Source organism: Mus musculus, chromosome 9 (genome assembly GCF_000001635.26).
Source record: "Mus musculus strain C57BL/6J chromosome 9, GRCm38.p6 C57BL/6J".
Lineage (NCBI taxonomy): Eukaryota > Metazoa > Chordata > Mammalia > Rodentia > Muridae > Mus > Mus musculus.
In genome coordinates, this window is record NC_000075.6 from 90,255,879 (window position 1) to 90,271,634 (window position 15,756).

At 48.4% G+C, this 15,756-nt stretch overlaps 1 protein-coding gene across 2 annotated transcripts in view; it reads right to left on the reverse strand.

Moving 5' to 3' along the window:
* Tbc1d2b (TBC1 domain family, member 2B) overlaps positions 1-14,894 on the reverse strand; it is a 68,726-nt gene extending 53,832 nt beyond the window's left edge. The window contains exon 1 of one of the 2 annotated variants that reach the window (XR_001778980.2): positions 14,474-14,894. Coding sequence is in view for 1 of the 2 variants with exons in the window: in NM_194334.2 (NP_919315.2) it covers positions 14,474-14,833 (360 nt within the window). In the remaining variant the exon portion in view is untranslated. The remainder of the gene's footprint in view (positions 1-14,473) is intronic. The other variant, NM_194334.2, reaches the window with a different exon arrangement.
* Positions 14,895-15,756: the final 862 nt, after the last annotated feature.

Consider the following 15,756-nt stretch of genomic DNA (forward strand, 5'->3'; position numbering starts at 1 on the left):
GAAAGAGAGTTTGGTCAGCAAGCGGTGAGGTCTGCTTTGGGCATAGTCCTGGCCAGAAGTGACAGCCAGAAGGACAGACTTGAAACTGCAAGTCACTAGCTGATTCTCTGCCCCCCACCCCCCACCCCCAACTCTGGGGGGCTGGCTCCAGGCTGAGTCACAGGGTTGACTCTCTCCCCTAGCAACGTGGAAGGAATGTCCTCACATTTCTACTTTCTTGGAACAGAAAGTCTTTCTAAAGCCTCAATGTAAGCAAGCAAAGAAAATATCCATGTGACTAAAAATGCCACAACTAAACCGAGAAGCCTGAAGATCTGATGTGGAGTCTCAGGCTGCCACTGCTCTGCAGGGAATCCATGCTCTGCCCAGACCCAGTGTCGTTCTGCTACCTCGAAGACCTTACTCTTCTGCACTTTTATGAAAGTGCATTTTAATCTCTCTCTCTCTCTCTCTCTCTCTCCCCTTCTCAGACAGGATCTCACCCTTGCTACCCTGGAACTCTCTATGTAGGCCAGTCTAGACTCAAACTCAGAGATCCACTTATCTCTGCCTCCCGTGTGCTTAGCCTAAAAGTTCATTTTAAATTTCAGGTTTTTCAATATTTATTTTGTTTTGTATATATGAGTGTGTGCCTGGTGCCTGTGAGGATATGAAAAGGGTGTCACATCTCCTGGAACTGGATGGAGCTATATATGGTTGTGAGCTGCCACGTGGGTGCTGGGAGCGAAGCCCGGGGTCTCTATGAAAACATCGAGTACTCTTAGCCAGGAAGTCACCTCTCTGGTCACAAATTTAGACTTTAATGTCAAGCAATAAGGAACACACACACACACTCACTCCTGTGATGAATTTGGACAACAAATTAGAAAATAAAGTGACCATAACTACATCACCAGAAATGGTCCCTCCCAAAACTTTGGTGTCCTTCTGTCTGAACATTTTTCTATAAACACATACACCAATTTTCTTTAAAACAAAACAAAACAAAACAAAACAAAACTGTAATGAAGTACAGGCTCTCCAGCCTCCAGCCATCCGCGTTTGCATGATAGTAATGTAACACTGTCAATAAAACCATTTTGTTCTACAGAGTCATCTAAGCCTCATAATACTCTCCCCAAATAGCATCATCTACCTGCCTATGCATGGAGCCTAAGCATCCCCACATCCCCACCTGTGAGCTGGGTAAGGCTTACACTAGCATTCCGGCTGCATCCTGCTCCCTAGCATCCGGGCTGCATCCTGCTCCCTAGCATCCGGCTCCCTAGCATCCCGCTCCCTAGCATCCCGCTCCCTAGCATCCCGCTCCCTAGCATCCCGCTCCCTAGCATCCGGCTCCCGGGTGCTGTTCTGACTTGACAGGTGCTACACTCATGGGGCGGGGGTGTTTTGTTCACCCAGCTTTCTCAGCCAGTGTCCTGCCACTCTCAAACTCAAAGTCTGCATGCCCCACTCCTGAGGAGGATGAGAGTCTGCCTAAGACAGACTCCATTCTCTGTATTTCAGCAGGAAACAGAAGTTCCTCTATGGCTTTTCTCAAACGCTGAAAGGTTGATGACCTTGAACCACACTGAAGTTTAACTTAAACCCTATGGCGGTGCTGGTTTTAGGGGCACACCGGAGGCCACGCACTCATCAACCAGTGCACAGGGCCTCGGTTCTGGAGCACAGGCATGGTACCCTGGTGCTGAGAGAGCAAGAGCAGCAGTCCACGAGGTGCTTTCACTGGGTGCATGCAACCACAGTTCTACTTAAGGACATGGTTTAAAAATAGAAAGCAGCAGGGCTGTGGTGGAGAGCACTTGTTCTGGTAGAGAACAGGGTTCAATTCCCAACACCCGCAAGGCAGCACACAACTATCATAGTTCTAGTTCCAGGGAATCCAACACTGTGTTCTGACATCTGAGGGTACCAGGCAGGTGTGTGGTGCACAGATATACAAGCAGGCAAAAACATTCGTACACATAAAATAAACAAATGTTTAAAACTACAGTGAAGAGAAATGGAAAGCAGCAAGCAATCTTTAGATCACGTTTAAACGTTCACACAGAGCAGGCCCACCAGATCTGCTGATACCCTGACCAAGCTCTTAAACTAGCCACGCCTCTGCAGCAGGCCCTCCAACAGGATGGCTGTTTCTAGGCTTCGCTTTCCAAACCCTTGGATGTTTTCAAAGGCCAACTCATCTGGCCAGGGCCAGGGCCCACACTGCCCACACCACAGGACCATGTCCTTCCTCCTGCACAATGGATGAGCAGGTCAGTTCTGCTTCCACAACACTACCTCCCACCTAACTACCTCAGCATCCCACGTCCCCCACAGAGCCAATCTTTCATTTCTCCAATGAGCCCGTTATTCGTGACAGTGGCTTCGGATCTGCATAAGATCTGACTTCCTCCTCAGGGGTCAGGTCCCACTGCATTTAAGAGCTGCAACAGCAGATTCAACAGTAACACAGAAGTGAGACGGAAGGACACACATGCAGATGGGAAGTCTGCATACTAGGAAGCTGCATACACCACAGGAAAGGTTTTACCCACGTTCCCAAAGGCTGTAATGGCGGTTAATGGGAAGGGCCTCACGTCTTCAACTTAAGAAAGATTATACTCATTTCCAAGGAACTTTCCCCATAAGCAATAAAAGCTGATAAGTCTGATAATACAAAACAAAGTTAAGATGGATGGCAGACAACATCCCACGTCTAACAGACTTCAGCTTCCAATGTTTTCTTTTGAGTGTTTCACAATCATGTATGAGCCTAGAAACAATCTCGAGGGATTGTGGTCCATACTAATGGAAAAATACATGCTTCCTCTGGAAGGTTTTTTGAGCCCAAGTGAGAGGCTGAGGCAGCTAATAATGGGCCTTCTGCTCCTCAGAGGACAAGATGCGATTTCACCTACTCCACACTACTAGGGAAAACAATAAATTCTCATTGGTTAAGTCTTTAAATTGCTCATAGAAATTAGCATTTTCACATATCTTATGAAAATAACCACTTGAACTCTAAGCCAGCTCCTTTGTGAGGGCTGGACACTTTCTGTGCTTCTTACTTACTGATGGGTGCCCAGCTGGACGGTGCTGCTGCCCTCAGCATCCGAGCAGTATGCTTTACAAAGCAAATGCTTGTGCTAGCTTGGGCGGCACATAGGCTAACACTAGACCAGCAGAGAAGATTGGTGTGGCCCCATGAAGAAATGGTAAGTCAACCTGTGAGGTGTTCCATATTAAAAAAAAAATCTTCAAGAGAAAAGCAGTTTCTTAAAGGACCTTTAACTTGATACCATTATAGATGGCAGCCAAGTACAGGGACTCACACCTGTAATCCCAACATTCCACTGCTGAGAGGCTGAGGTTAACATGGGCTGCGTGGCGAGTTCCAGGCCAGCCTGGCCCGCAGTGGGACCCTGCTGTTGGGGGAAGGGCAATTGCTGGTGATGGACTTAGAAGAAAGTCCACTAGCAAATCAGAAGACAGGCTGAAAGTATGAAGGCATAGGTGCAGCACTCACGGCCAGCCTGTGAGGTGCTGGCTGAACTACATCTCATCTCGGGCTATCCACGCAGGCAAGGTTCTTCAGGATGCCTGCACGGGCAAGGCCACTCCCTGGGCCTGCTCTTCCTCTCAGGAAACGGCAAAGCCTGTCAAATGCGTTCAGTTCCAGAGGAAGGGAGCACGGGAAGCTTCCAAGAGAGCTCCATTATGGTGGCTCTGACACTGCAAAGTCAAGTAGGAACTCCTGTGGCCTGAGCCAGGGGCCTGCTGGCCAGCCCTGCTCCAACACTGCCTCCTCCCAGAGCACAGAAACCCAGAATGCAAAGCCGACTGCAGCTGTAAACCACAGACTGCTAACCTGAGAAGAAAGGGCTCACACTTCACTGTTTCCACCCATGTGGTTCTGATAGTTTGCTTTACCATCAAAGGCCAGAGAGAAGGCGACCGAAGTCCATCCCCGGAACTCATGTAATGGAAGGAGTAACGGCTCTCCCAAGGTGCCCTATGACATCATGGCCATCATCAAACAGTACCCTAAAGAACAGTCACTCGTGACCCACAAAGCAGAGAGGAGAGGCCAGAGATCTACAGCAGAAGGGCAGGGATATCCACTGGAAATGCAGACCGTTGAAGCCTACACTGGCCTACTGAGCATGGCTGAGTCTCCAGGAGGGCAGGAAGCCCACCATTGTCCTTCCACAGCATCGGAGACTTGCTCTACATAGCCACTTTCAGGACCACTGTTCCGAGGAAGCCACATTTCTTCAAAGGACAGGAAAAGTCTTGCTAGCCTGTTACCTCTGGAATGGCACATGTGAGAGTTTGGTAAACTGTTAAGTTCCCTTCTTACGGTTAGAGGATTTGCTCTAGCCAAAAGCCTACTTCCTTTGGTAAACACTTTATCACAAAGGCGTGGGAGAGGATGAGGCACAGACCCATCCCTGCTTCTGTTTGGTCAGCTCCCACTGGAAGTTTATAATCTCTACCGTCCATTTCCAAACTTCGTGCAATTAAGCTTCCTCAATTTATGTCCAAAACAAAGTGTTAAATGAACAATTGAGAGTATGTATAAGACTGTTAGAACATAAGCCTGATTTCCTAGTAATGGATTTACTGTGGAGCAGGTATCCTCCAACAGTGTGGGCCATGTGTCTGCAGGAGAGTTTAGCTCTAAGATGAAGTCACAGCGGGGAATCGTTTTCCTCAATGTGTTATATGCAGGGGAAGGGCAGGCTTATCTCGGGGGACTCTCTAGTTCTGACTTTGGAGCAATGGGCAGAGCACCAACACAGAATGACCTCCTCCAGACCACAGAGCCATTTAACGACAGTGCCCTGATCACATTCCAGTGTACACACAAGATAAGCGCTCCCTGAGGCCAGAGGTGATAGTTGACTCCAGCTGGAGACCCGTCAGGACCTGGCCCTATAAGGCCTGCTGGGTAAGTAGCTGGCGGCAATCACATTTAGAAAGTCAGGCCACCTTCCCTACACAGTCTTCCCAAACTGGGCTGGCTGCCTAGAAGTAATTCCTTTAATCCAAGATCAACATCCTGATAACACTGGCCGGCCATCCTCCAGGCAGGAGCGCTTGGGCTGCCTTGAGGCACTCTGCTGCAAGAAAGGCCCAGTAGTGAAAGCAGAGGAGGCCAGAAGGTCCTCCTCCTGAAGCCCCCCAATTCCTCTTCTCCATACAATCTTTGCAAAAGTTGAGCCAAACACGGGATAAAACCTCACTAGATGGTTCAGACTCTCATCTCCCTGGGGACGTTTCTGCACACGCAAGAGGCACTAGGTCATCAGGCAGCTCCACCATTCTACCAAAGCCTAACTCTCCTGGCTCATCTTCTCCCCAGGGATTTTTCTTGATGAAGTTAGACAGCGGCTAGGGAGATGGCTCAGTGTTAGTTAAGTGCTTGCTGTGCCAGCATAAGGATCCCTGGCACAGAAGTGAAAATCCTGGTGAGACAGTCTCCCGGGCCCTCGTGGCTTCTGGCCTGCACAAGGCCCTATAGCTTTCCAGTCCCAGGGCATTATCCGAACTGAGTGCTTTTGGTGGAGGGGATTTACAGAAAACTACTCAGAGGTATCATCACTTCCCAACTCCCGATGACCATACCGCAGGCATCCCATGAAAGCAAACTAAACTCAGCAGAGCCCTCCCTGGCCCGTGAGGACTTAGGGAAATTCCCACTCACACCAAATTCTTAATCAAAACTCCTTTCTCTTTCCCAGTCTGAGAATCACTTGTACATCAATAGGGTCCTCCCGTCCTTTTGGGAGGAAGAGGGTTACTGTTTGTACTCTGTTCTAACTAGAGATGGGGAGGCTGCAACCAGTGGCTTATTGTTAAGTGGTTCAACCAAGAGACCCGTCATCCCCTGCAGATCCTTTGTCCGGGAGGAAATCAGTATCAAGTACACTTGGTACTCCTTTTAGTTAATTTTCTATTGCTGTGACAAAATATCAAGACCAAGGCAACTTACAAAAGAAAGAATTTAATTGGGGGCTCAGGGTTCAAGAGGGTAATAGAGTCTATGACCACCATGGAGGGGAGCATGGCAGCAGGCAGGCAGGCATGGCACTGCAGCAGTAGCTGAGAGCACACACGTTAAGAAGACAACCTGGAGGCAGGGAGAGCTGACTTTGAAACCCTAAAGCCCACTCCCAGTGACACACCTCCTCCAACAAGGGCACACCTCCTAATCCTACTTCCATCAACTGGGGAGCAAGCATTAAAATATATGAGCCTATGGGGACCATTCTCATTCAAGCCACCACAGTGACCCCTCTATTTCCCAGGAGACAGTTATCTTGGAAGAGGAAACGAACTGGCTATGTACACAGGGGGAAAAAATGTGAAACACCCGGTTAGGCATCAGGAAGAGAAGTCTGGGGCGGGGCAGGGTGGGGCAGGTCCTCTCAGGCTATCACCACAGGTGTCAGCACTCTTAGCCATGACAAAGCAAAGATACTTTAGAAACTACTGTTGGAGATATCTCCAATTCTACATTTATCTACTTGAAAATATTTACTTTTAGCATTTATACTTTTAGCATATATCAGTTGTATTATAAAAATCAATAGGTTTCATTATGACTTTCATATTATATATACACGATGTATTTCCACCATCCCCCCAATACTCTTTTTAGTCCCCTCCCATTGAGTCCCTTCCTCTTCCCAAGTCGTTCCCTTTCTTTCATGTTTCATGTACCCTCTCATTCATATACACGTTTCATACATGTATGTATATGCACACACACACAGAGATGTAACCTTGTAAACACACATAATGTTTTAATTCTAGACTCCGCATGAGAGAGAACATGTGACATTTTTTCTTTCTGAGTCTAGGTTATTTTGCTTAGCACGGCATTCTCTACATCAATCCATTTTCCTGCAAATGACGCAATTTAATTCTTCATGACTCAACAAAACCTCACTGTCTGGGACACATTTTCTCTATCCATTTATACACTTAACATTTAATTTTAAAATGTTGCCAGTAGTGTCCCAGGTTCTGTCCAAGCACTTCCCAAAGTTAACCGCCTGTTATTGGCTGCTAATAAAGTAGAAACCATCATTAGCTAGAGTCTCTTGCTCAACAGCACACAACAGGCAGGTGAGGCAGGAATTCACCCATTGGAAGCCTGACTCCAGGGCCCAAGCTCTTTACAGGTTCCTTATCTAGGGGAATTCCCCAAGGGATCAACCGAATTCATGTATTCTGTGGCTAGCGGCTGTCAGAATCACTCATTTATCTTGCATGTGGAAAGCATGCCTTTCCTCCATTGATCCTGGGAATAAAAGAACAAACTGAACTGAGCCTGGTACAAAGGTTTCCTAACCCTTGATTGACTCTGCAATAGGACTTTGGAAGGCCAGTGGACAGATAGAGTGTAAGTCATCTGAAAAGACCCCAATTAGGCTACTGACAACAGAAGAGAAACACTTAGACCTCTGTTGCTAGGACTGTCATCTTCCTGGTTTGAGAGGTAATTGGGTGTAGACACAAGGCTACATTATTACTTAGCGACAGCCTTCCTCAGCCCAGTTACCTCCACAGTCCACCTCTGTTTATACATTGTAGCGGAGCAATCAGAAGACCCAGCTTCACACCTGAATGCCATCTCACTGGTGCAGAAATGCAACTCTGTACAGCCCTCTGAGTACTAGGATGTGCCGGCTCCATGTCCAATTGTGGTAGCTTCTCAGGGACTTCTGTTTTTGTTGTTATTACACCTGTGAGCATGGACTCCTGTTTACCTTTACAGAATAAAGAATTCCTTCGAAGGAAGCTCCTTGTTGGAAAGGGTGCACCCAAGCTGAAGGAACCATGAACCTGTTCATTGTTTCCAAGATTGTTCTGTAGGTGTACACACACACACACACACACACACACACACACACACACACACACACACAATCATCGTTGAAGGCTTTGATAAAACTAATTACTTTGTCTTTAAATGAAGATAAAAGGGCTGGGGATGTGGCTCAGTTGGTAGAGGGCTTACCTAGCATGCATGAATCCTGGGGTTCAATCTCTAGCATTACATAAACCAGATGTGGTGCACACCTATAGCCCTACCACTTGGAAGAGAAGGCAGGAGGATCTGAGTTCAAGGCTATATGAGCCCAAGGCCAGCTTGGGCTACATGAGACCCTATGTCAAGGGAAAAAAAGAGGGAGTAAAGTTGGTTAAATGGGATTGTTTTGAAGTAGGGGTTAAGTTCTACCACGTGAGTGCCCAGCCAGAAGGTATCGTCTGCGAAGCAGAGTGAGCAGACTAAATCTGCTTACACCCTGGGCTCAGATTTCCCAGGCCCTACAACTGTAAGTAACCCATTTCCGATATTTGTAAGCTACTTAGTGTACAGGATGCTATAGCAGTCCAGATGGATGAAGACAGCCACCTGGGAGAACAGTCATCAATGTCTGCTTACCATTCACTGACTGCTCCAGCTCTTAGGAGCAGAGACCCGAATCCTGCTGTAAGCCCAGTGAGGCGAAGGGAACATGGCTGGGTCTAAACATGACCCTACTCTAGGAGTCTTTCCTCCTCAGGGCCAGTGACCCTACAGTAGGAGTCCTCCCTCCTCAGGGCCAGATGCTGTTTACTTTGGTGTTGCCCAAGAGCAACAGAGTTTTAAAAATGAGTATTTGTAAATGGTTAGGGAAAAAAAATCAGAAGAAAAATCTCTTGTGACATAAGAAAATTACATGAATTACGTGAAATTCAAATTTTGGGAACCCAGCTATACCCAGCATAGCCTGTGTCTGGACTACAATAGGACAGAGTAATGACAGAGATGGCGTGGCCTTTGCAGCCTCAAGTATTTATGCTATGCCCCTTTCCGTAAAACAGTTTGCTCTTGCTAGAACAGTGTCCCCAGAGTCCAAACCGTGGGCAGGGAAGACACCACAAACTCCCACATACAGGACGGACTGCACACTCTTCCCTCTGGGGAGGGCTGAATTAGAACCTTCTTTTGGATGCCGACTGCCTGTGACATTTCCTGGCTTTTTACTGAATGGCAGCCACTCTCATGACATGTGGCAAACATGTTTTTAAAACATCTGTACATTTGAAAGTTCTAGACGATCAGGTCTAAAGGGTCAGAGGTCACGCTAATATCCATGCTTACTGGTGATAATGACTTTCCTTCAGGTAACAAAGGTTGGCTTGGGTTTCTTGTTTTAGTTTAGGTGGGGGGGTGGGGGGGTGGATGGGTGGGAGGGACCTTCACTGGAGCTGTGGAGAGGGCTCAGCTTGCTATGCAACCATGAGGACCTGAGTTTGAATTTCTAGCACCCACGTAAAAAGTTGGCCATGGCAGTATATGACTGTAACCCTAGTATTCTGTGACTCTGTGTGTGTGCATGTGCATGTGCATGTGCGTGTGTTGGGGTGGGTATGATACAAAAAGGCAGAACCCAACAACTTACTGGCTTCAGTGAACAACTCTGTCTCAAGGGAACAGGCAGACAGCAATAAAGGAAGATGCCCCAAATGTCCTCCTGGCTTCTGTTTGCATAAACACTCACATGCATATGCCATGCACACACACATACACCACACATGCAAATGAAGATGGTGATGATGACGATGATACTGCTGTCATAGACCGAGTGGCTTAAGCAGAAATTTATTCTTCATAGTTCTGAATGCCAAGGCATCAGTGACTGGCAAGGACATATGAATGTGTGATCTGGCACTTCCTGTGTCTAACACACAACCAGTCTTCATTCAATGTCTAAGGAAGGACACTTTTATGCTCTGACCTTACAGAGGCCAAAAAAAAAAAAAAATTATGAAGACCCACATTCCATATCAACTTTGAGAAAGATAATAAATATTCACTCAGTCTACAGCACAGAGCTACTTTATGTAAGGCACTGTTCTGAAAAGTTGGCAGAGAGCTAGACTAGACATGGCACAGTAGAGAGAGTCCCTACAACAAGGAGTATGCGAGAGGCAGGGAGAGACAGAAAGCTACTATCTTAGGAACTTGAACAGATATGCCTGCCTTTAAGGAACTGCCTCCCTGAGAAACCATAACACATCAATGAAAAGCCAAGTTCCCACATCTTAAGAATTAAATAATGCTTCACGACCTTACACAGACGCCTGAGTGCAGAACAGCTTAGCAGAAGCATTCAGCAAGGGAGACTGGTTTACCACATCTATTCTGTGTCCAGCACACTATGATTACCCACACCAACAAATGTTTGTCATTAAGCTGAGAGCCGCTCAGCTCCAGGGAATGGGCACTTCTCTCACAAAACGGGGCTGAAGAGTAGGGATCCGTAGTTGTTCAGTTACGTGTGATTCGGAAACGGACAGGCAACACACACATGTCCACGTGAGCACCAAATGCTTACAAGAAAGGGAGAACACGGAGGAAACTCTTTTGTGGCCACTATGATGATATATCCTGCTCCAAGGACTGCAGAGATCAGCTAGGGCAAGGACGTCCTAATTTTGCCCACATTCAGTCACATGCTTTCTTAACTCCCAATACCAGTTCAAATCTAGAAATATCGGTATGCCTCTGGTCCCAGGAAAGTTGGAAAAGAAGCCTCTAGCACCCTGCATACACTCCACAGGAAGCACCTGCCTCTTCTAGGCCTTTGCAGTAGCTTCTACATTAAAGCTAAAATGCCTCCAGCTAGCAGAACCAGACAGGACAAGGTTCTAGGTACTCGCTGCATTACAAGGGACTGAGTGAAGGCAGAAAGCCACTAGACTTTACCTAGTCCAAAACAAGACAGAACCCAAAGTCTGGAGAGAAGATTTGCCAAAGCAGATAATGGGACTTGAACACTCCCCGTTGCCAGAGACTCTGCTTTCAGATGGCCTGAGTCTAGCCTTGTGATCTCAGGCAGATCCTAGCCCCTTCTCAGGCCTCCTTTCCTGCATCTGTAAAATAGGGCTCTGGACCAGATCCCTGACTTTAAGAATAGAGGAGTTTACCAAGAAATTCCAGTCTCAGCTTTCATTAAGACTTAAGCAGTCAGGCATTTTGAAAAAGCCCAATGAAGCCACAGCTTCTCCGGAGAAGGCTGCAAGATGCTTAAAATAAGAAACACATGATGATACGTAATAAGCAAATCACTGCTTTTCTTCTCTTTTTAACTCATCCTTTCCAGAAGAAATGGCGCCTGCAGTTATATGCAGACTCGAACTGGAGCAGGGATAAGCCCTCACCGGCTCTTTGGAAACCGCGGTCTCTCCTGGCCTTTGTGTTAAGCTTCCATGCTCACGGGAATCAGATCACATGAGAAGGAGGATGACCGGTCCTTTCCCGCTTTTCCAATGTACATTTTTTACTCTAGCAGCTCAGGAGGAACTACTGTGTCCTGAAGTTCTCCTTGTGTGTATATGTATGCATGTATGTATGTATGTGCCTGTCCCTATGCTTATGAGAGAGAGAGAGAGAGAGATTAATTAATGTTGGATGTTTTGAGATAGGGTCTCTTGCTGTGTCTAGAGCCCTCAGTTGACTAGACTGGTTAGCCAGGCAGCTCCAGGGACCCTGTTTCTCTCCAGCAGGGTTATAGGTACATTGATGCCATGCCCAGCTTTCACTTGGGTGCTGGGGATCAAATGTAGGTCCTCTTAAGCAGTTCTTCCCAGTCTCGTAAAATCCACTTAGAGAACAAAGCCACCCTGACTCTGGCCCCTGAATCTCAGATGCCCTTCTCTTCAGGAAAGCCCTGCCTTTTCCCATTCCCACCACCTCTGTCAGACCAACACTCTAACTTTCCATAGGAAACCGTCTTGCATGAGGGCTGGAGAAACGGCTCAGGGGTTAAGAGCACTTGCTGCGCTCGTAGAGGACCAGGGTTCAGTTCCTAGCAATTCCCTGGTATTTCACCACTGTCAGTAACTCTGCTTCCAGATCTGATTAAGTCTTCTGGTCTCCACAGGCACAGCACACACACACAGGCACGGCACACTTTCATAAATGTAGGCATAAAATAAAAGAAAGTTTAAAAAAAAAGGTCTGCATGAATATTCATGAAGCCTGTGAAAATCTGAATGAAAATCAGGTGGGTCAGTAACCCATGAGAACGTGTCCCCCTCCTCCTCTTAAAAAGGCAAAACAAAACAGTATCAGGGGCCAGAAGTGTAATAGCTTAAGAGCACCTGCTTTTACAGAGGGCCCAGGTTCAATTCCCAGCACCCACACTGCAGCTCACAACTGTAATTAACTCCAGTTTTCAGGTTTCTTCTCTGGCCTGTGCAGGAACCAGGACATATACATATACTCATATATGTAAAATAAAAAAAGTTTAAATCTTTGCTCTCAGGAGGCAGAGGCACTGAAACTCTGAGTGCAAGGCTGACCAGGGCTATGGAAGGATACGTTGTAAAACACAATCAACCCTGGTGCAGCTATGACCCAGTCTCAGGTGAAATGCCTTGCAGAGCCAGAGTAGAAGCCCTAGAATATCCATCCCCTTCCATAATCCTATCTTCCTATCAGAGTTATCTACCACCCTGAAACCAGGGCTTGTCTCTATGACGTAGCTTCCCAACTCCCTGCAGGGCACAGCATAGATCCTTAAGGTTGATACTGCATATAAACTTCTTAATCCTTACATAAAAGGTATCATTTCTGTAACTTATTCCTTGCTCAGTTTTACATTTGTGACAGACAGACTGACACATACAACTCTGATTTCCTGTTTATTACCCATAACATTCTGTTATATGACCAGAATGACTATTGTTAAGTAGTCCCCAATTAATATTTAATTCAACAGACTATACCACATATTCGGTCAAAGACAGTGCCTGCTGTTTTAGATGTCTGCCAGGTAGTGCTTACAACGTGCCAGCCTTTTTCCGTAATGTTTCCTAGAGCCCTTGCTGCCATCCACAGGGCGGGGGGAGGGGGGGGTGGGTGGGTGGGGGCGGGGGAGGGGTGAAATTCCTATTAGACCAAAGCAGGAACTAGACAGAGAAGTGATAAAATGTGTCCAATCCACATGGTTGATGACTCAGGCTGCAAGTTCAAATCTATCCAGGTCCAAAGCCGTCCATTAAGCACTGTAACTTCACTTAGGCAGATGCTGCCGCTGCTTAGATGCTTTTAAAAAATGAAAGACCTGGTAGGGAGAGAGTTCTAAAGCTATCTGAGAGAATCTGAAACAGGAAGCTCAGTTTTCTTTTTTTCACAGGCAATTCCACCGGAAATTCACCAGGGTCCACATGTACACAGAGGGCAAGCATCTGCCTCTGACAAAGCTCCCTGTGGACGCTCTGGGAGCCAGTCCCAAGTTTACACAGACACTGAGTTACCTCAAGTTGAACTGCAGGCCTGCTTGGCTTCCTTTAGAGAAACATTTTATGCATCTGCTAGTGGGGGGGAACATCACAGCATCCCCCCCCCCTCCACCCCTGTTCCCCCAGTCAGACTCTGCTGAGTCGACAAAGCTCTGAGAAAGGGCTTCAGGGAACAGCTCCAGCTGCTGCACGGTCTGCAGAGCTCAGGAACAGTTGCATGCTCACAAGGCCACTCTCCACTTGGCCAGCTTTGAGAGGGCTGCTGCTTCAAGCCCAGCCCTGTGGCTCTGGAGAAAGCCCAGCTTGCAAGACGGAAGAGAAGCCAGAAAAAGGAGGGTGGAGACTCAGGGAACCAAGCGGGGAGCAAGGCCCAGAGTGAGAGGCAGCCCAGCCCTAGGCCAGGGGTCCAGGCCCTTGGGTGCTCCAAACAGGACCATTCCTAGGAGATGTCAAGGTCCTGGCCTTTAGAACTCTCAGCAACAGGGAAATGCTGCCCCGGGACTGGTGACCATTGCCAAGCCTCCAATACTCAAATCTCTCTGGGGAAGCCTAAGGAAGCCTCCCATAAGCTGAAGCAACCCCTCCCACCTTTTCCAAGAAGCAAGAGTGGGCACTGCTGGAGTACCCCGACCTCTCTAGAGGGGGCTGTGGCAAATTAGTTCCCGGGGCCCTGGTATCACTTGCCTCTGGCTATAGCACTCAATGTACCATATTTACTAAACACTTGAGAGTGGAAACCACTTAATCCCAATACTGTTGTCCCCACTTTACAGAGCAGGCAGCTGAAGCACAGAGGGGTCTTTCAGAGGACCCAAGGTCACAGGAGGAGTTATAAATTAGGCAGGGATGGAGGGTGGAAGCCTGCAACTGTGGGAGGGTCTCCCACAGCATCCAAGGAATGGTGAGCGTGGACACAGGAGGGAAGCGAGGAAAGGCGTATCGGGAGATAATGGGTCAAAGTGTCAAAAGATTAGCTGTGTAACCCCCAACCCTGACTCAGCCTCATAGTCCAAGCACAGGTAAAGGGCAAAAAAAGATAAGAATGAGGAAGGAATCAGAGTAGGCAGTGGCAAAGAGAGGCTTGGGCAGGACAGGAGGAGGCCTTTGGGACAAGGAAGGAAGGTGGAGGGGGAAATCTGCTGACGGGACACGAGTGGGCACCGGGGCGCGATCGTCCCACCTTGAGCACGGTGACTGCACCGGCGCTGTGCACCTGGAAGTGTGTGGGCGGATCTGCTCCGGGCTCCGCAGCCTCATCGCGGCCCTGGTAGCTGAAGCAGGCGTCGGCGATGTCCAGGTGGCCGAGCGGCAGAGCGTCCTGGGGACTCTTGAAGTAGTAGAGGTAGCAGCGGCGCGAGTCAAACACGAACCAGCGGCTGCGGTAGCCGCGCAACGGGCCCTTGCCCGACAGCTTCTGCAGGTAGCCGCACAGCCGCGAGGGCTCCCGTCCCGCCACCGCCCCAGCCTCCGAGCCTGTTCCCGGTACCGCTCCCTCACCACCACTGCAGCTCTCCTCCACGCCGTCCCCGGCCCCCGGCATGGCCTGCCGCCGGCGCCCGCGCCCGCGCTCCCGCCCCGCGCTCCTCCGGGCCGCCGCCGCAGCGCCCACCTCCCCGCGCCGCGCCCTCCGCAGGGCCGTGGCGCGCTGAGCAGCCTGGGACTTGTAGTCCCGCCCCCGCCGCGCCCCCGCAGCGTGGGTAGCCTGGGTTCTTTAGCGATCCAGGCTAGCTCCACCCGTCCTCTACTAGTTGTTTTTTTGGGCATTCAAGGTCCGCCCTATCCCGGGAGAAAAAGTTCTGTTTCTTTATGCGAGCGTGGATTCCACGAGTGGGTTTCTAAAAAAAAACTAAGGAAAGTCTACTTAACACTGCCCTGAACTCCGAATAAGCTTTGATTTTAAAATCCGTGTCCAGCCAGTCATAGGCTCATACTACGAAAATGAGAGCGCCTGTTGCCTGGTACAGAGTGGGTGTTCGGTAAATATTTGTAGAGTTTGTGAATGGAAGCCAAAGTATGTACTGCCTCTCTACATCCTGGTTTGTTCACTGAATGAAAAAAAATTTATGGAGGGCGTTCTGTGTAGGATTCACACACTGGAGACTTGGCAGTGACTTCCTAGCCTCATGGAGATTATATTCTAATAAAGCACAACAATAATTCACACATTTTAAAAGGCAAACAAATAGAAGTTGTTTTGCTGCACAAATGCCCTTATGACCTGGAAATAAGGATGGTTGCTTAAAATACCACTGTGCTGGTAGTGTTTTGTTGTCTTGACCCAAGCTATAGTCCTTTGGGAAAAAGGAATTTTAATTGGGGGGGGGGGGAAGCTGGCAAGTCTGGGAGGCATTTTCTTGATTGATGATTGATGTGGGAGGGTCCAGCCCACTGTGGACCGTGCCACCCCTGAGCAGGTGGTCCTGGATGAAGTAAGAAAGCAGGCTGGGGAAACAGTGACGGGCG